The following is a 19,998-nucleotide window of genomic DNA, read 5'->3' as shown; positions in this document are numbered from 1 at the left end:
GTTTGGGATATTGATTTTGTCTGTCTTTAACAAAGATGGTGTCATATGATACAGTCTGGCCTGCAACACGCTGCTTTTCCTTTGGATTTCATACAGATCAAGGACACCGTTCTGCGTCCACGCTTCCAGGTACAAGGGCTCACTGCCGAGTGTGGGTCTGCCGTTGCGTGTTTAATGATGGACTTTGAGGTCATTTCCAGCTTTGGGCTGTTGTAGCAGGACTATTGGGAGCATCCGTGTGCTTGTGTGTGCGTCCCTTGTCACATCAAATTCTAGGCACATTTTCCGTTTTGATAGAAACCGGTTAAGGCTGATCCCCGCCTTCGCTCCCATGCCTGGCACACTGGAGATGCTCAAACATCTTTTCAAAAGATGACAGGACCTGTCCTGCTGCCCTTCTGAGAAGGGCGTACCCGTTTACACGCCCCCGTCCCTTGCCCCCGTCATCCCGCCATGCCGTGCAACTGTGGGCAGTTGGTCCTCCCTCCCTGCATCTCAGTTTCCCCTTCTCTGGATTAGAGAGCCTGCTGTGCACCCCACCCCCTGCCCTGCTTCTCTCTCAGGATTGTGACAAGCAACGAGCAAGAGCAGAGGTGGGTGGAGATGGCCTGTAAGCCATGAGCAAAAGGAGGCAGCTGGTGCCAGAGTTGGCTGCAGAAACAGGCTTTCCCAGGTGCTTTCATGACCTCTGAGAGCCTGCTTTCTCCTTGGAGTCCAGGGTCATGGGGGGGGGCCCATCAAGTAAAGTGGGGGGCACACCATCTGAGGCTGCCCGTCGTAGGCCGACTTGGACTCAGGCACACGCTCTCTGCATTCGCTTCCTGGAGCTGCTGTGATAATAGCCACACACTGGGCGGCTTAACACAGCAGAGACGTCTTCTCTCTATTCCGAAGCCTCCAAGTCTAAAATCAAGGTTATTGGCAGGGTCGGTTCCTTCTGGAAGCATTGAGGGAGCATCTGTTCCATGCTTTTCTGCCAGCTTCTGGGGGTTGCTGGCAATCTTTGGGATTGTTGGCTCGTAGATGCAGCACTCCCGTCTCTGCCTCCGTCCTCCCATGGACCCTCCCCCACTTGTCAGGACATCAGTCCTTGGATTTAGGGCCCACCCCAAATTCTGGTTGATTTCATCTCAAGACCCTTCATAGTTACACCTGTGAAGACCCATATTCCAAGTAAGGTTATATTCAGAGGTTCTAGGTGGACATGACTTTTGGGGCAGCCACAGTTCAGCCTGCTATACCGTCCTGGAAGGCAGATCTCCAGTCATTGGCTGCCTGCCTCTTTCTCGGCCTGTGTTCTTTTTTTTTTTAATTTTTTTTTTTAATGTTTTATTTATTCTTAGGAGAGAGAGAGAGACAGCGTGAGCAGGGGAGGGTCAGAGAGAGAGGGAGTCACAGGCTGAAACAGGCTCCAAGCTCTGAGCTGGCAGTCAGCACAGAGCCCGAAGCGGGGCTCGAACCCACGAACTGCGAGATCATGACCTAAGTGAAAGTCGGACGCTTAACCGACTAAGCCACCCAGGCGCCCCTCTCGGCCTGTGTTCTAAAACACGGTTTCCGGGTCATCACAGCCCAGGGGCAGATCATGGCTCTGCCGTCTCCTAAGTTGTGACTTGGGACAAGCCACCTTCTTCAGCAAGACCCAAAATGATGGCCTGAACCTCAGAAGGTTGTTAGGAGTAAAATTAAGTAGTTCGTTTAAGGAACTTTAGTGGTATGTTAATATAATAAAACAACAATAATTGAGAATAATAGATGTTACTGCTATTGTGTCTTACTGGAGTTTGGGGGGCAGGAGATATTGAATAATATACAAATCAGGTCCCCAGAAGTAGGCTCTGGGAGGGAGTAGGGAAATGGGGACTTAAGGGACATTGGGAGTCCCCCCAATTTCTTTTTAAAGTGGCTTTTTCTGTGATTGTTGGATGCCCATGAAATAGGGACTCCCTCCCCCCCACAGATGGCAGCTTCAGAGCCCGTAAAAATAGATGTTCACAAGAACATTTTCTTTCTCTCCCTCTTCTAGGTCTGTTTCCCTCATTTCTCCCCCTCTCTCCCAGGTAGTAATCTTTCTGCTATGATCCTTGACATGTGTAAAAAAATAAGTAGGCAATACATTTACCTCTGAGGGGTAGCTCCTGCGGTTTGCTGTTAATTCATTTATTAAATAGTTAATCACACCCCTCTCTGTGATGGGGGGGGTGAGGGGGGAATGTGACCCCCCCCAAGTTTGCAGACCAAAGCAGGACACAGACGACACAGGCCCCAGCACGAGTTAGCAAGTAACAGGACATGGAAACAGGAAGGACTCTCACCCAGCAGGTAGTGGCGCAGGAAGGCCTCCCTGGGGAGGTAAAATCTAGACACAGCTGTAAACCCTGAAAGAGCAATCGCGTGCGACAGGCAAAAGATGGCCCAGATCGTGGGCACAGGCGCGTGGAGTTCTAGAGCCAGGGAGTGAGGTTTGTTCTAGGACCACAAGCATTGGCAGCAGCTGGGGTGTGGTGGAGGCAGGGGCCCGAGGAGACCGAGAGAGCCTTTTGCCTTTGTCCTGAAGGCAGTGGTTGGGGATGGGGGGGGGGGGAAGGTAGAGGACTGAAGGTCCTGGGGGAGGAGGCAGGTGAGTGCAAGGACACAACCGGGTTGTCACCACAGAAGGGGGACCCTGGCCATCGCTGTGTGGAGAAAGAACCAGGCAGAAGGCCAAGTGAGCAAGGAGGCCTGTGCAGATGTCTAGGCAAGGGGTGATGTCAGTTGGAGAGGGGAAGAGGGAGAGGGGCGAGAGCCGTGTTAGGAGGTTAGATTGCTGGGGCGCCTGGGGGGCTCAGTCAGTTGAGCGTCCAACTTCAGGTCAGGTCATGATCTCACAGTTTGTGGGTTCAAGCCCCGCGTCGGGCTCTGTGCTGACAGCTAACTCGGAGCCTGGAGCCTGTTTCGGATTCTGTATCTCCCTCTCTCTCTGACCCTCCCTTGCTCACTCTGTTTCTCTCTCTCTCTCTCAGAAATAAATAAAACATTAAGAAAAAAAAGCGGGGGGGAGGTCAGATTGCCAAGGCTCAGGGAGGGAGAGGAGCCCAAGGTGATCTTTGGCTCTGGGCCTGGGCGGCAGGGTGGGTATGACACTATGCCCTAGGGGAACATAGAGGGAGTAGTGGATGGGGTGCAAGGGAGATAAATGGATTCAGTGTGGTCACAGCAAACTAACCTGGCAGGATGCCACACATCACACTGATTTGCACATGAGACTGATTTGCACGTGTTCTCAGTGTTGAGAACACAGGTGTGCTGAGGACTGCCAAAGGGGGAGGGTGGCCCTGCACCCGCACTGGGTCGGGTGTGGGGTCTAGGGGACTTCTGGTGGTGTGGGGGCAGGGCCATGGAAGCTGAGGAAGGTGGCCGGAGATGGGAGAAAAATCAAGAGGCGAGATCGTCAAACCGAAGCAAGTCAACAGTGTGAGAGGATGCGGTCCGGTCCAGGTGGGAACCACGGTTGTGAGCTTTGCTCCAGGTGACCCTTGAGAGAGTAGTGTCAGGATAGGAGGGGCCAGTGGAGGTTAATGCAGGGGAGATGGAGATGGGTGTGTCCAGTGCCACGGACCCTACTGGGCTAGATTCTTGGGGTTGCCAGCGACAGAAACAACTCAGTCTAGCTTAAGCCTGGAAGGGAACCTGTCGGTTTGTGTGACTGCAAAGTCTGGGGGTCACAGAGGCAGGCAGTGGGCCAGTGAGCAGAGAAGCGAACTACCCCCGGCCACGGATGACGTCCAAGGGGCAGAAATGAGCATTTGGGTCCCTGAAGGGGAAGGATAGTGGGCATTCATGGAGGGGCTGCTCCAGGCCGGGGCCTCAGGCTCATGCTCGCTGTAGCTCACTGAGGCAGCCCTCCTATCTGCCCAGGCAGGGTGTGGAGGAGCCCAAGAGCCCCAAGTGGGTGGTGAAAAGTTGCCGAAGCCCACAGCATTTTCATGATCAGCGATATCTTTGACCTTTTCTGAAACTCCTGCTTTTGGTATGTCGTACTTTTGACTTAAAACCAGAGTTGTTTTCTGCTCTGCTGGGTGCCATAAATATTTTCATCCCAAATTACAGAAAGTTGCTTTTTACTGGTCGCAAGGTTTCAGAAAGAAAAATTCTGTCTCCCGTAAAATATAAATGCGGTTTTTGCAAAGCACCCCAAGGCTCCCATCATGCTGAGAAAACTAGCCCCGGAGGTTTCTGTCTACCAGGTGAGGTGTTTTAGGGGGAAATCATGCCAGTAGCTGCCCAGAGAGCTTCAGGACAGCCGTGGAGCTGGCCCTTGGCAATGGAGGGAGGGTCTGGACTGAGATGAGTGACAGCCCAACATGGGAGACAGGGTACCAGTGTCCTCAGCTAGCAGATGGTGGGCTTCTCCTCCCAGTCAGGTGTCACATGAGACTCTGGGGACACAGGCCTTCCGTTTATGGGACTTAACTGCTACCGTGGAAAGAGGAGTCATAGATAAATGGCCACACACACAAAATTCTGATTAGAAACTCTCATGAGGCTCTCTCAAAAGAAAAGAATATAAGGAGAGGCTATAAAATTGAGAAGGGGTCTGATTTAGATTTTGGGGGCCAAGGAGGGCCTCTCCAAGGAAGGGACGTTTCAGCTGAGACTTCAAACATGAGTCAAAGTGAGCCAAGCTCAGAGTTGGAAGAAGAGTAGTCCAGGCTGAGGGAAGATGCTGTGTGAAGACCAGGCGTGGGGAGAATGCAGAGGGCTGGGGGACAGAAGGGCTGCAAGAGTGGGCACATCATCAGAAGGATCTTTAATTTTGTTTAAAAATTTTTATTTTTTTAACGTTTATTAACTTATTAAGAGAGACAGAATGTGAGTGGGGGAGGGGCGGAGGGAAGGAGACACAGAATCTGAAACAGTCTCCAGGCTCCGAACTGTCAGCACACAGTCTCATGCGGGACTTGAACTCACAAACCGTGAGATCATGATCTGAGCTAAAGTCAGATGCTTAACTGACTGAGCCCCCTAGGCGCCCCTGTTTTAACATTTTTTTGATTTTTTTTTTTTTTTTTTTAAAGAGAGAGAGTGTGTGCAGATGGGGGAGGGTGGGCAGAGAGGGAGGGAGACATAGAATCCAAGGCAGGCTTTGGGCTCTGAGCTGTCAGCACAGAGCCTGATGCAGGACCCCAACCCACGAACCGTGAGATCATGACCTGAGTTGAAGTCAGACACTTAGCTGACTGAGCCACCCAGACACTCCTAATGTTTTATTTATATTGAGAGAGAGTGCGAGCCAGGGAGAGGCAGAGAGAGAGAGGGAGGGAGAGAGGATCCCAAGCAGGCTCCACCCTGTCAGTACAGAGCCGTATGTGGGACTCAGTCTCTTGAACCGTGAGATCATGACCTGAGCCAAAATCAAGAGTCGGAAGCCTAACCAAGTGAACCATCCGCGTGCCCCAGGATCTTGGAATTTTATCCAAAAAGCAGGGGGCAGGGATAGGATCAGGTACTAAGATCAGGGGTGAGGGTTTATGAGGCCTGCTTGGGCTGCAGGTTGGAGAATGCATTAGAAGAACTAAGTCCCGGGAGAGAAATTCTTAAGGGAAGTGTTGCAGTCTTTGGGATGAAGGCTTGGACTGAGGAGAAGGAAGAAATGAACATACGTGGGGACAGGAAAGCCACACAGGCTCCGAGATTGTGGATGCGGTAAGAGTCAGAAGGTTCACTCTCTGGAGGCTATGCAGTGGACTAAGTTCTCCTTGGACCTCTTCGTATCTGAGAAGTCTCAAATCGGGAGCTCCTGAGGCACCCGAACCGTATGGGAGACTTAGCCACCTGGAGTCAGAGTGGGGAGATCAGACTGGTTAATCCCTTTGGACTCTAACCCTTCTGAGCTCGTGAAGCCTTCCATGAAAAAGTCTGAATATGCATCAAAGGTGTAGTGTTAGAGAGAGATCGTTTTATTTTACTTTGAAAAGTGTAAAAATATAAGAGAATAAAAATACTGTTGAGTACTTATATAATCCTCATCCTGAATTGACAGCTGTTAACATTTTGTCATATTTTCCTCAAATCTTTTTGTAATTTAAAAAGATGTTCGGAGGCACCTGGGTGGCTCATTCGGTTGAGCATCCAACTCTTGATTTCGGTCATGATCCCAGGGTTGGGGGATGGATCCCCATTTCGGGCTCCACACTGAGCATGGAGCCTGCTTAAGACTCTCTCCCCCTCTGCTCCTCTCCCCTGCTCGCATACTCTATAAAATAAAAAAATTTAAAATAAAATAATAAAAAGATGTTTTTCATAGAGCATTCAAATGCTTTTTGAACCCTTCCATTTTTAACCCTACGTCTCCCTGAGCGCAACCACCATCATGAATTGGGTATCTCCTTCCAGTTCATTAGTTTTATGTTTGTTCTCCTTAGTGTTCAGTAAGTTTCTTGGATCTAAATGTTTATACTTTTCCATCAAATTTGGAAATTTTTTCAGTCATTATTTCTCCAAATATTTTTCTGTCCTAAGCTCCTTCTCCTTTTGGTGCTCTACATACATGCATATTAGACCACCTGACACTGTCCCTGAGGCACTGGGTTTTTTTTTCCCTGACTTTTTTCTCACCATGTTTCCCCTTGCTATTTTCTATTGCTCTGTCTTTAAATTCACTTATCTTTCATCCTGCATTATCCAATCAGCTTTGAGCCCATTTGGATTTTTTTCAGTAGTTTCCATTTCTCTATTAAGATTCTATATTTGGGGGCACCTGGGTGGCTCAGTCAGTTAAGCGTCTGACTCTTGATTTCAGCTCAGGTCATGATCTCATGGTTCATGAGATAGAGCCCCGTGTCAGGCTCTGCACTGACAGCGCGGAGCCTGCTTGGGATTCTCTTTCTGTTCCTCTCTCTCTGCCCCTTTCCTATTCCCACTTGCACATGTGCTCATGTGCTCTCCCTCTCTCTCTGTCTCTGTCTCTCTCCCTCCCTCACGTTCTCTCTCAAAATAAATAAACTGAAGAATTTTTTTTAAAGATTCTGCATTTCTTCATTAAGCTCCTGTTGTCTTTGAAATCCTTAACATATTTATAATAGCCATTTATAAGTCTTTGCTGGCCAATTCTATCATCTCGGTCCATTTTGAGCTAATATAATGTTTCTACTGGTTATGGGCCACATTTTTCTGTAATTTTTTATTGTATGCTGTCCATTTATAAATGCTACATTGTTAAGTGTATTTTGTTGTCCTCTCTAATAGAATTTGAGTTTTGTTCCAGTAGGCAGTCCTTTACCTGGGGAATCTGCTGAATCTTTTCAAGGCTGCTGCTTAAGTGTATCTGGGACAGGTCTAAGGTGGTTCTTACTGTAGAGCTTTTCTGGAATTTCTTCTGAATGCCCAGAGTCTTCAACAAGATCTGTACTCTGGATATTTGGAACTCACACATCTTCCAGCCCAGCTTTGGATCATCTCTGGCAGCTTTTTAGCTGTGGAGAATTCAGCCAAATTTGGATTTTTGGCGCTCCTTCTCTGTAGAGCTTCCTTTTCTTGGGTACTTTGCCATGCAAATTATTGAGGGCGGGGGGGAGGCTCAATAGCCTTGAATGATAATCTTTGCTGCCACAGTCCAGAAAGTAACTCTAGGCAGGAAGAGAGGTGGTTGTGGGGTTCACCTAATCTCTCAGGGATCACCATAAATTTCATGTATTTTACCCAGTTTTATAGGTTTTTTGTTTGTTGTTGTTTTTTTTTTTTTTTATGGCAAGAGGCCTAATCTGATACTGGTTACTCTGTCATGACCAGAAGCAGAAATCCCATTCTTTTGTATGTTTGCACTCCCACTTTTTTTAAATGTTTGCTTATTTTTGAGACAGAGACAGAGTGTGAGCCAAGGGGAGGGGCAGAAAGAGAGGGAGACACAGAATCTGAAGCAGGCTCCAGGCTCTGAGCTGTCAGCACAGAGTCCAACGCGGGGCTCAAACCCACAAATCGTGAGATCCTGACCCGAGCCGAAGTTGGACACTTAACTGACTGAGCCACCCAGGCGCCCCTACCCTACACTCCCATTTTTACACATTTCCAAAACAGCATATAGTAATATTTTGCGTGTATTTTTAAATTTTATGTAAGTGGTATTATATTCATATTCTATATCTTTCTTTTAAACTCAATATATGTTTAAAGATCTACCCACATTTCTGTGTTTGTTCAGTCCCTTAAACATTTGAGTGTTTTCAAGTGTGTATTACGCACAAGACACTGGGTATGCCATTTGCACAAGATGGAAAAAGTTCAATTTTTATGGAGCTTAGGGTCTGGGGAGGTAGGCAGATAATACACAGGTAGACATATATATATATATATATAATGTCGCCAGTAAGTGCAATAAAGGGAAGTGAAGCAAGGTAAGTGGACACAGTGTGTCTGGCGAAGGGCAACCAGACAAAGTCTCAGTGGAGGTGATATTTAAGCAGAAGCCTGACCTAAGTGAAGGTGTGAGACATGCAGATGTCTAGGGGAAGACATTTCCCGGGAGAGGGCCTGAGTGCATTGAAAAAAAGCATTTGAGAGTTTTAAGGAAGGTCATGAAGTGATCTTGTTTATGTTTGAGAAAGTCCTTTCCAGTTGCTGTGTGGAGAACGGATGTTGGGAGCAGGTGGGAGGCTGCTGAGGTAATCTAGGCAAGAAAAGGCAGCAAATGATGGGGAGAAGTGGTCTTCCTTGGAAAGTTAGTTTACAGGCAATGCCAACAAACTTTTCTGTTGGCTAAGTATTGAATGAAGAGGAAGACATTTAAAGAGTGAAGCCAAAGGCCTAAGGATGCCATTGTCCTAAGGAGTTAGACAAATAAAATGCCGTAACCTGGGTTGGGGACGTTTGGGTGGCAAATGAATAATTCTGCCTTGAACTTGCTGGGGATAAAATAGCTCTTAGATAACTAAGGGTGGTGTCCCTCGTTGAGATGGGGATTGGAGCTAGTGTTTACGTACGATCAGCGTACCGATGGCCTTAAAGCTGCGCCGCTAACCAAGAAGCCCTAGGAACTGAGTACAGAGAAGAGAGGTGGTCGTAGGCCCGAGCCATGGAAATGTCAATTCTTAAATGTAAGGTCTTCCTCTTCTGGAATCCAGCGGAAGAGACTGGTAAGAAGTAACCACCGGGGCGGGAGGAAAACCAGGAGAATATGGAATCCCAGAAGCCAGTGAAAGAAGTGAGGGAGGGAGAGACCTACCGCGCTTAGTGCTGCCAAGCGAGTATATGGACGTCATCAGGCACCTATAGAAATGTGGTTCGTTCGTTTTAATTGCTGTGAGGTATTCCATCATGCGAATGGAGAAGGCTCATTCTTCTGTCTCCCACCATTTAGGTGAATGTTTGCAGTGAACGGTCTTGAGCAGATCATTGATTTGAGCACACATGGAGGAGTTTCCCTTTGGAGCCTTTCTAGGGATGGAATCGCTAGATTATTAGAAGGATATGCACCATTTCCGCTTGACAAAACAGTGCCACATTGCTTCCCACAATGGTGGTGCCAGTGTCCATGCCCATGTTCAGTGTTCAAGAGCCACCCCCCCCCGCCCCCGCCATTGCTCCACATCTTTGCCAACATTTGCTGTTGCAGACGTTAGAAGTCTTGCCATTCACATTTTCCTGAGTACTAGTGGGATGGTGTGTCTCTGCTACTTGGGTTTCCTTTTATGTAACCTGCCTGTTAAAATCAGGCAGTTTTCAATGGAGTTGTCTTTTTTTTTTTTAAGTTGTATGATTTCTCTCTCTGTATATATTCTGGACGCTAAACCTCTGTCTGTTAAATACATTGCAAATATGTGTGTGTCACACCCCGTCTGTGGTTTGTCTTAACTTGGTAGGGTAGTGTGTGTGTGTGTGTGTGTGTGTGTGTGTGTGTGTGTGTGAGAGAGAGAGAGAGAGAGAGAGAGAGAGAGAGATAAAGGCTTTTTATTTCTCATGTTGATGTTGTTTTTAGAGAGCAGCAGCAGCAGGGGAGAGGGGCAGAGGGGCGAGAGAGTATCAGCAGGGGAGAGGGGCAGAGGGAGAGAGAGAATCTCAAGCAGGCTTCATGCACAGAGTGGAGCCCAACGCAGGTCTTGATCCCACACCCTGGAATCATGAACTGGGCTGAAATCCACAGTTGGACACCCAGCTGACTGAGCCACCCGGGTGCCCAAAATAGATTTGAATTTTGATGAATCAAATCTATCTGTTTCCTTTGTCTTGTGTCTTACTTAAGGAACCTTTTTCCCTATTTGAAAATCATAAAGACACTTCCCTGTATTTTGTTTTGAGACTTTTAAAGTTTTTTAAAAAAATTATAAATGTTCTGGTTAATGCATCTAAAATTTATTCTGTGTAGGGTGTGAGGTGGGGATCTTTTATGTTTGCCTCCTCTCGTGAAGGCCAGGCCTTCTGCCCTGTCCAGTCTCTTCCCTCAGATCTGCACTGCTGCTGCCATCACACCCAGTTTCCTACAGGGTATGGGTCTGGTTGTTGCTAATCCACTGGTCATAGTGCACACTCTTGGACTCACGCCTGAAAGTTTTCATTCTTGAACTTCAAAAGAAATTTGCTATCTGGTAGGGTAAGCTGGGCAAAGGGAGGAGGATCTTTTGGTTTTTCGGCCCTGATGTCATTTGTCTTTAAACAGCTGTCCATAGGTGCACTTAAAACAGCACTGGCTGAACTTAGGAAAAAGCTCTTTGCCACTCACATTTCAAGAACTAATCTGTGGCATAAAGGGAGGGGCCTCACTTTTCCGTGAAACTCTGGGTACTTTTACTTTTGGCTTTCCACACCCCTGCCCCGCCAACTCTCACCTCCGGTTTTTCAGGTTGTGATGTCTCTGAACTATGGGGCCACTCTTCCGGTATTTACACGTGGTGGGTATTTTGTGACTGAGCTGTGGTACCAATTTCATTGGTTACTGCCAACCAGACCATAGTGACAGGCCTGACGGGTTCTGGGGTTTCCTGTTGCCTCATCGGCACTGAGACCCTGGATTCCAAAAATAAAAGCACAAGAAACCACCGTGACCTCACGGTCTCTGCGTGCACTGTGCTCTGAGCGCTGGGGCTGTTTCCCCCCATCACCACCCCCCCACCGCGGCCTGGCCCAGCCTGGGCCCTGCTCCCCGCCAGAGCACCGTGGGATCTAAGTGGCCTGGACAGGCTCTGAGGGCCGCCCCCCCACCTGAGAGCTTGCTCGCTGTCCCCTCTCTCCAGGCCGTCTCCCGCAGGGCCAGAGTGGCTCCAGCCGAGAGGATGAGCAAGTTCTTGAAGCACTTCACCGTCGTTGGGGACGATTACCATGCCTGGAACATCAACTACAAGAAATGGGAGAATGAGGAGGACGAGGAGGAGGAGGAGGAGCAGCCACCGCCAACCCCTGCCTCTGGCGAGGAGGGCAGAGCTGCCGACCCGACTGCGGCCCCTGCCCCGGCACCCAGGCCCCCCCTAGACTTCAGGACTACATTGAGGAAGCTGTTCAGCTCCCACAGGTTTCAGGTAGGTGGGCAGGGACCCAAGATGCCTGGGGTGGGGCAGAGCCATCAGCCAAGAGTCACGAGGCCAAGGTGGGGACCCGTCTCCGCCACCGTACGCCTGCTGAATGCTCACCATGTGTCGGGTGCCCCGTCCGGCGCGGGGCAGATTCCGTGTTGTCAGGGATAAAAGAAGTCACAACGCAAAGTCAGCTAAAGGTACACAAAATGTAGTATGTCCCTATTCGGCCACGAGGAAGGAGGAGGCACAGACACCTGCTACAACGTGGATGAGCCTTGACAACGTGGTACTCAGTGAAGGGAGCCAGACACAAAGACCACATAGTGCATGATTCCATTTATGTGAACTGTTCAAAGTCGGCAAATCTGTAGAGACAGGCAGCATATTGGTGGTTCCAAGTTGGAGGGAGGGTGGAATGGCAACGGGCTGCTTCCTGGATACAGGTTTCCATTTGGGGTGATGAAAACGTTCCAGAACTCCATAGTGGTGATGGCTGCACCGCCTTGTGAATGTGCTAAATGCCCCTGCACTGTAAGCCGACTTTAAAATGGTTCACGTGTTATGGTAGATTTTAGCTTATGCAGATTTTACGATGTATACACAAAAAGTAAACTAACAGGTAAGCGTTGGAGGCAGAAAAATGTTCTGCATTCATTCGGCAAACATTGAGTGTGTGCCCCGAGTTGCACGAGGCTGAGACGGTCCCGCGTCCCACAGACACATCACCATGGGGGCTTCAGTCTCTTATTTTGTGGAGCGATCTGCAGAGTGTGGCCCGCGGCTGCCCTTGGGGTGCGGTTAGGAGAGAACATGAGAGGGAGAGGTGGACTCAAGAGCAAAGTGTCCGTTGGCATCTTCTGACTTTGAAGGACAAGTGCAGGTTGAGTCTTGCTGGCCCCGTCTCAGCCCCCAGCCCTGAAGTGGGCAAGCAGTGTCTGGAAACACGTTCTGAGAGCCCAGAGCAAACGGAGGCCCAGGGACCCCAGGGAAGCACGCAGCTCCTTGTCAGCCCAGGTCCTGCAATGGAGCCATTTCGGGGACCCTGTTGCAGGAGTCCTACACCCAGATAAACCAGCGCCTCCCTGGAGCTGACTTCCCTCCTGGAAGCAGAAACAGCCCCTACCTCTCCCATCACTGCCTTTGTTCCAGGGTAAAACAGGAAAAAAAAATTTAGACAAAGCAGGACAAACAGCCCAACAAGCCTCGCAGCTCAACGCTTTTCTCTGTGGCTGTGACAGGAAAGGAAACGTGGTATTAAGTTGTTGGGGTTGAAATCCCAAACCCTCAATTTCAGGAGCGGAAGGAAGGAGGCAGTTTCCCTCCAGCTGCAAGGGGGCACCCTGGCCCTCCCAGCTCCGGGAGGGCCTCCATCTCCTGAGGGGGCCCCAGGGCTGGCCCCCTGTGCCAGGAACCCTAAGGACACTCCTACAGAGAAGCCTGATGTGACTTACTCATTCACTGGACAGTCACTTCTCAAGCCCCATGTCCCAGGGGTCCAGCAGCAAGCGTGGCACATACATTCCTGTCCTTATTCTTGGGGGGCCCACGGCCTGTGGAGAGGCAGGCACTCCAGGAACCATCACCCAGATTGATGCTGATTATGGGGGAAGGGAAGCCCTCGGTAGGAAGAGAAGGGGGCTCCCAGACCTCCTGGGGGCAGGCAGCCACCTGACCCAGGATTGGGTGTCAGAAGACATGTAGTGGAGGAGGTGACCTTTCAGGTGACACCTGAAGCTTAGGCAGGGCCGAGCTCTGTGACTGGGGAGGGGAGGGGCTTTTCAGGCCCTTTCCTGTTTGCAGAGGGCCAAAGACAGGAAAGGATCTGTCCTGTCCCCGGCATTGAGAAGGGTCCACGTTGCCTTATGTGTAGCAAGTAAAGGGATAACTTGGCAAGAAAGGAGGTGCTGGAAGGTCATCTGTGGGCAATGGGCAGCCCTAGAAAGTCTGAATGTGTGGGTGGGAGTGACACAACTAGATTTGTGGAGAGGCTCAGGGAGACCACCACGGAGTGGGGATACCAGTTGAGGGGTTTGATTCTTGCATGAATCTGTGGGCAAGAGGATTCTGGAATCCGTTTCTTGGGTGCATTCTCTACCCGTTCCCATGGGTTGAAGCAGCCTAGGTGACCGAATATATAGTGAATATATAGTTAATTGCCATCACTTTTCACACTGGATGATACAAGCAAGGGAAGAAAGAATATAGGGTGTGTTGGGCCTCTGTGGAATCCATGGGTGGACAGGGTAGCCGAGCCGGGGAGGACAATGTGAAGGTCAAGGAGCTTCACTTTATTACCTGCTCACTGTGGCCGGGCCCTGTGCCTTACAAGCACCCTTCACATGACCTCATGTAATGCTCCCTCTGTCATTCTAGGGTGTAAAATGTGGTCAACCCCATTTTCCCCTAGGGTATGCTGAAGCTTAGAGTTAACACTTGAGAGATGTGCCCAAGGTCTAGGCTAATGCAGGAGCCGGCCCAGGGCTGGCGGCCCCGCAGCCTGCACTCTCATCACGGCCGTCTTTACCCCATCTGGGTTTGGAATCTACCAGCTTCCCTGAACTCTCAGCTTTTCTCTTTGTGACCTGACTCCCCTAAGAAATAGCACTGCCCTTGTGAAGTGACCATTTCAGGGTCTGGGGATTTGTCACAACGGTCAGGATTGGGGCCCAGACATTGTAGTTTTGTGACCTTGGGTCTGTCTCCCCTTTTTTAATTGAAGAGAAATTCACACAAGTTAATCATTTTATTATTTTTAAGTTTATTTATTTTGAGAAAGTGTGCACGCCAGATGGGGAGAGAGAGAGAGAGAGAGAGAGAGAGAGAGAGAGAGAGACTTCAAAGCAGGCTCCACCCTGACACAGTGTAGAGCCCAATGCAAGGCTTGAACTTACTGTGAGATCATGACCCGAGCTGAAATCAGGAGTCCTTTGCTTAACTGACTGGACTGAACCAGCCAGGCACCCCTAAAGTTAATCATTTTAAAGTGAACAGTTCAGTGGCATTTCATGTATTCACAATGTTGTGCAACCCCCACCACTGTCTGCTTCCAGAATGTTTTCATCACTCCAAAAGGAGACCCAGTACCCACTAAGCAATAGCCCCGTGGCCCCTGGGGACCGCTGATCTGCTTTCTGTCTGTACGGATTTGTCTGTTCAGGACTCTTCATATGAATGGATGCAGACAACATGTGGTCTGGGCGTCCTCCTCCTTTCTCAGCATCGCGTCTTCTCCGTCACTCACGCTGTAGCGTGTCAGTGCTGCTTCCTTTTTATGGCCGAATATTCAGTCGTCTTTTAATGTCTCTGTGCCTTGGTTTTAGACCAGATGAACTCTCACATCCCTTCAGCTCTAAAATAAAACCAGGGATGAAGAAAGAAAGAAAGAAAGAAGGGAAAGGAAAAACAATCCACCAGAGGCCAGAATCTTTATTTGAGCTACTGAATTTAAATATGTGTCAAAACTTCATCACAAAGCAGTTTGTGAAAGCAACTTTGATAGTAAACCATGTCATCAAACACTTGAATTACTGAAATAATTAGCTACAGGCTGAAATGAAATAAAATATGAAAAGGTTTACTAGTCCATTCTTACACAGGCCTGTTTAGTTTCAGCCCGAAACTGCAGGCACAGCCAAGACAATGGCAGATGGACTTGTGGGATCTACCTGAGAACGAAGATGTGGGAAGCAGGGCCCTGAGGGAGGCCAGGGAGGGCCCACAGTTCCCAAGGGAAGAGAGGGGTCACATAGTGTCCTTTGGGTTTCCTCCCATTGCTGCCATTTCTACCGCCAGACACTGTCACCCCCAGCCTGCCCTTGGAGCCCTCACCAGCGTCATGGCTGCCTCCGTCACCATACCCCCCACCCCGGCCGTGGGAGCGCACCCTCACTGCACCCTGTTTTCACGGAGCCCATGAGATGGTCCTTCTCACACCACTCTCCTCAGTCCCCAGGAGACCCAGGACTCCCACTGCCCTTCGCCCCCCAACGAGCACACACGAACTGGGCCAACTATCTGTGGCTCCGGACGGAAGCTATTTTATGTGTCCCATGGACATCACTGTAATCCAATTGCCTAAAGCAGGTAGTCCCTGGAGGGCCTTCCATGACTCGGATCTGTGAGGCAGATCTTTTTAATTATTTATCGAACATCTGGTCTGGGCATACCTTGGCAAGGGGATCTCTAGAAACAATAAAATTAAAACTTAAGAAACATTTTTTTGCCATCTAGGAATCAGCAGTTTGGCTTGAGACCTGCTGAGAAACAGTGAATGAATACGGAGACCAGTGGTGACTGAGTGTCACTCAGCCGCCCAGAGAAGCTCCAGGGGGACAGACACTTCTGGCGGGGGTGGGGAGGTGGGGGGAGGGGCGGGCAACAGGCCTGGAAGGCGCTTGGCTGTGGGCAGCAGCGTCCCATCCTTGGCATCTTTACCCAGGATGGTCTCCCCTAGATGTCTCCAGCCTAATGGTTTCGTGCACCTTCGCTTGGTCTGCAGGTTATCATCATTTGTCTGGTCATCCTGGACGCCCTCCTGGTGCTCGCTGAGCTCATTCTGGACCTGAAGATCATCAAGGCTGACGAGAACACCGTCAAGGTAGTGTGTCAGCAGCCCTTTAATACGGCTCAATTCTGTTACCCTTCCTGCCGCGGGCAGAGTGGGAAAGACAGCACCCGCTGGGAGCTGCAAGTCCTTAACAGAGTAGGTTGACTGGGTGCTTTTAACCAAAGAGCAGAGAAAATATCTTTGTTTCCAAACTACAGAAAGCATTGACTACAAGCAGGAAACCTTTTCGTGTGACGGCTCGAGTCTTGAGTGGTGCTCGACCGCTGAGCAGGAGCCTGCCACTGCTCCTAGAGGGAGGATCTGACCGAGAGAGGGATACTGTCCCATCTTTAGGGGCAGAGCACCTATTTCTCTGCCTGCCAACTTTCTGACGCGGTCCCCAGGCTGGAGATGTGCCCACTGTTTACTCCCCAGTTCACAGCTGCTGCCTGAGCCCGTCCCAGACATTCGTCCAGCCTTCCCAAGGCAGCTGCTAGCTTTTCTTCTGTGGCCAGCCTGAGTCCTTCCACAGATGGAGGAATATTTTTCCTCTCCCTCTAAGCACAATCAGTGACATAACTGCTGTACTCACCATCTTGTGACTTTTTCTTCAACTTTTTATTATGTAAAATGGCAAATAAACATTTTGCTGTATTTGTTTTCTCTCTCTATATATATATCCACAAACACACCCATGTATTTTTGACCATTTGAAAGTAAGTTAGACATCAGGGCACCTGGGTGGCTTAGTCGGTTAAGCGTCCAACTTTCGCTTAGGTCATGATCTCGCGGTTCGTGGGTTCGAGCCCTGCGTCGGGCTCTGTGCTGACTGCCAGCTCAGAGCCTGGAACCTGTTTCAGTCTGTGACTCCCTCTCTCTCTGACCCTCCCCTGCTCACGCTGTCTCTCTCTCTCTCCTAGAAATAAATAAAACATTAAAAAAAAAAGAAGAAGAAGAAAGTAAGTTAGACATCAGGACACAAATATTTCAACTTGCCAAAGAATAAGGTCTTTCTGGGGCGCCTGGGTGGCTCAGTCGGTTGAGTCCAACTTTGGCTCAGGTCATGATTTTACAGCTCATGAGTTCAAGCCTCGCATGGGGCTCTGTGTTGACAGTTCAGAGCCTGGAACCTGCTTCTGATTTTGTGTCTCCCTCTCTGCCCCCCTCCCCCATTCTCTTTCTCTCTCAAACATTAAAAAAATTTTTTAATAAAAAAGCATAAGGTCTTTCTCCTACAGAACCATAATATTATCAATGATTCCATAATAACCAGTTTATATTCAAATGTCCTCATTTGTCCCAAGACTATCTGTTATAATGTTTTGATTTTTCTTTTCCAAACTAGGATCCAGACTTCTGATATTATACTTGGTTGTATCTCCACAGGCTCTTTTAATCTAGAAAAGCCTTTAATTTTTTTCCCTTAGGACACTGACTTTTTGGAGTCCATCCAGTCATCTTGTTAAGATGTCCCGTGTTCTGGATTTGTTTCCCCAGAGGTCCTCAGCTTGTTCCCTTATTCCCTGTACCCCATAGGTGAGGTCCAGAGGCACAATTAGCAAAGAGTTGTTGGCTGGTGAGGGGTTTTCTTTATAGCAGAGCACATCGCCATCAGTGATCCTCGGTGGGACCACATAAGGTAGTAACTGCTGAGCTGTTCCACCTTCCCTTTGCCGTTATAGATCATGTGCATAGTGACACTGGACTGCCACGCACAGATATTCTCCACCAGTTAGCATCCACTCAGGTCACTGCCTGAGTCCGTGAATACACTGGGGGATGCGAACTCAGAGTTCCATCATTCATTTTGCATCTAGTAGGTGGTGGTGTTTTTTGTTTTGTTTTGTTTTTAATGAAGAAGAGCTTTCCTTTTCCCCCATGTGTGTATATGTATCACTACGGACTCATGGAATTTTTTGTGTGTATTCAGTGTATGATTATCAGTCATTCTGTTAAGTGTTCACATTGTCCCAAATTTGGTCATTGTGAGTCTCTTCAAACTGACTACTGTATCTTTTTAACATGACTCCATTGGCTCTGAGCATTTCCTTGCTTTCTGGCCCAAGATGACGTCCTACCTGAGTTTGTACTTTCCCCGTCCTAGAATGGAAATGGTTACTTTCAGGAAACCTAGTGTTTATAAATAAAGATCTGGCAAACCTCTTCAGTTACCTTGGAGATCATTTCTAGTCAGTATGCAGGAGTCAGCCTTGGTCCTTCGCACAGCGCTCCGTATGGAGGTACCATAATGCATCTGACAAGCGCCCTCTAATATTTCTATTCTACAAAGAATATAAAAAATCTTTTGTCTTTAAATGATGCTGCGGTGAGTATCCCTACGACGTGCCTTTGTGCCTGCATGAGCTTAGCTGCAGGATAAATTCCTGGGCCAAAGGGCATGGCTTTCAATGCTGCCATTGCCCAACTACCCGTCAGAGGGCAGGCAGGGCAGAGCCCCGGTCTGTGGTGTCCCGGCCGTATTTCCAGGTCGAGAACCGCGCGCGTGGAGTTTGGGGTCAAATGAAGGAGTTCGCCCTTCGGTGGACGGGCAGGCGCGCTCAAGGCCAGCTCGTCTGGGTGAGCTGCCCCGGCCCGTGACGGGCCCCGGATCCGTGCTCACTGTGCCACCTTGTCCTCTCCAGGTGTTCCACTGCATGAGCATTGCCATCTTGACCTTCTTTATGATGGAGATTTTCTTCAAATTGTATGTCTTCCGTTTGGAGTTCTTCTACCACAAGTTTGAAATCCTGGACACCATCGTGGTGGTGATCTCCTTCATCCTGGACGTCGTCCTTCTGTTCCATAAGCACCAGTTTGAGGCTCTTGGCTTACTGATTCTGCTCCGGCTGTGGCGGGTGGCCCGGATCATCAACGGTACGTCCCCTGCACTCCCAGGTTGCAGAGGGGACTGGCGGGTGGGCAGCGCCTGGGAGTGGGCCCGGAGGCTGTGGCTGCTCCTCCTCCTGGCCAGCATTTCCTAGAGAGAAAGGAGGCGGTCTGAGTTGGTTCCCACCACCGCCTCTGTGGCTACGGATTGATACAGAGTCACATGCTCGAAGAGGAACCACATTTCTCCTTTAAGCCTTGTTTTCACAATTATTAGAAGATATTTATAGAAAGGGTCAGACAAATGCCTCGTTGGTCCATCCAGCCTGGTCCCCAGAGCACCTTTGTTGTTAGTTTGGTGTTTCCCGAAGAATGTTCCACCGCACCCCGTCCCACTGGGAGGGGTACCGTCCAAAAGGGGTGCAAGTGAGCTGAGAAACGCTGTACACTAGATTCTGGCCCTTTGAGGAGGTCACAGCACTTGTGAGCATGAGGAAGACTCTGAAAACTCTGTTTCCCAAACTGACCAACTGGGCGGTTTGGGGGGAAATCACCCCTCTGTTAAGGGGTGCTGCAGACTTTAGCTCTAGAGAACACACTTGGGGAAAGACTGCTACCGTATGCCTCACACACACCCTGCTGGTGCGGGGAGGCTCCGTTTCAGAGAAGCCATGTTTCTGCTGTTATTGGGTGGACATAGTGATGACCAACTGGATGAGCCCTCACTGAACGAGGCAGAGTTGTTCCGAAGCCTGCCTGTGGACCCACCGCACCAGAATCCCCTTCAGTGTGTGTGTTTTTTCACTGGAGAGTCTGATGCGGAGTCTGGGGTGGACTGTCACGGGGCTGCCTAGTTTTGAAGCACTACCAGGTGATCTGGGCGTCCAGCCAGGCTTGGGAATCCCTAGACAGGGCCCAGTACGACAGGCTGCAGGTCACTGCCAGGAGAGTGAAGCAGGCAGGTCCTGGGACATGCAGCTCCTTCACTGGGCAGCACAGAGTCCCACCCCAGCCTCCCATGCTGGCAGGTGAGGGGTCACATGTGCTCCGATGCAGGGCTCTGCCTGTGGGCACTACGGGCTCCCATGGGCTTTAGGAACCAGGCCAGATCTATTTTGAGGTTTATTAAGAGTATTCATTTGG

General features: G+C 49.5%; 1 protein-coding gene across 3 annotated transcripts in view; it reads left to right on the top strand.

The window, feature by feature from the left end:
• Window positions 1–19,998, top strand: part of HVCN1 (hydrogen voltage gated channel 1) — a 36,219-nt gene that overhangs the window by 14,553 nt on the left and 1,668 nt on the right. For all 3 annotated transcript variants that reach the window (XM_039229175.1, XM_039229018.1, XM_039229102.1), the window contains 3 exons: window positions 11,205–11,486; window positions 15,982–16,080; window positions 18,672–18,903. In XM_039229175.1, coding sequence (XP_039085106.1) covers window positions 11,205–11,486; window positions 15,982–16,080; window positions 18,672–18,903 — 613 coding nt within the window. The remainder of the gene's footprint in view (window positions 1–11,204; window positions 11,487–15,981; window positions 16,081–18,671; window positions 18,904–19,998) is intronic.

Source organism: Hyaena hyaena, unplaced genomic scaffold, assembly GCF_003009895.1.
Source record: "Hyaena hyaena isolate Hyena2069 unplaced genomic scaffold, ASM300989v1 scaffold_0, whole genome shotgun sequence".
Classification (NCBI taxonomy): Eukaryota; Metazoa; Chordata; class Mammalia; order Carnivora; family Hyaenidae; genus Hyaena; species Hyaena hyaena.
The sequence above is the reverse complement of the archived record's forward strand: the minus strand, read 5'-3'. Positions and strand labels throughout refer to the sequence as shown.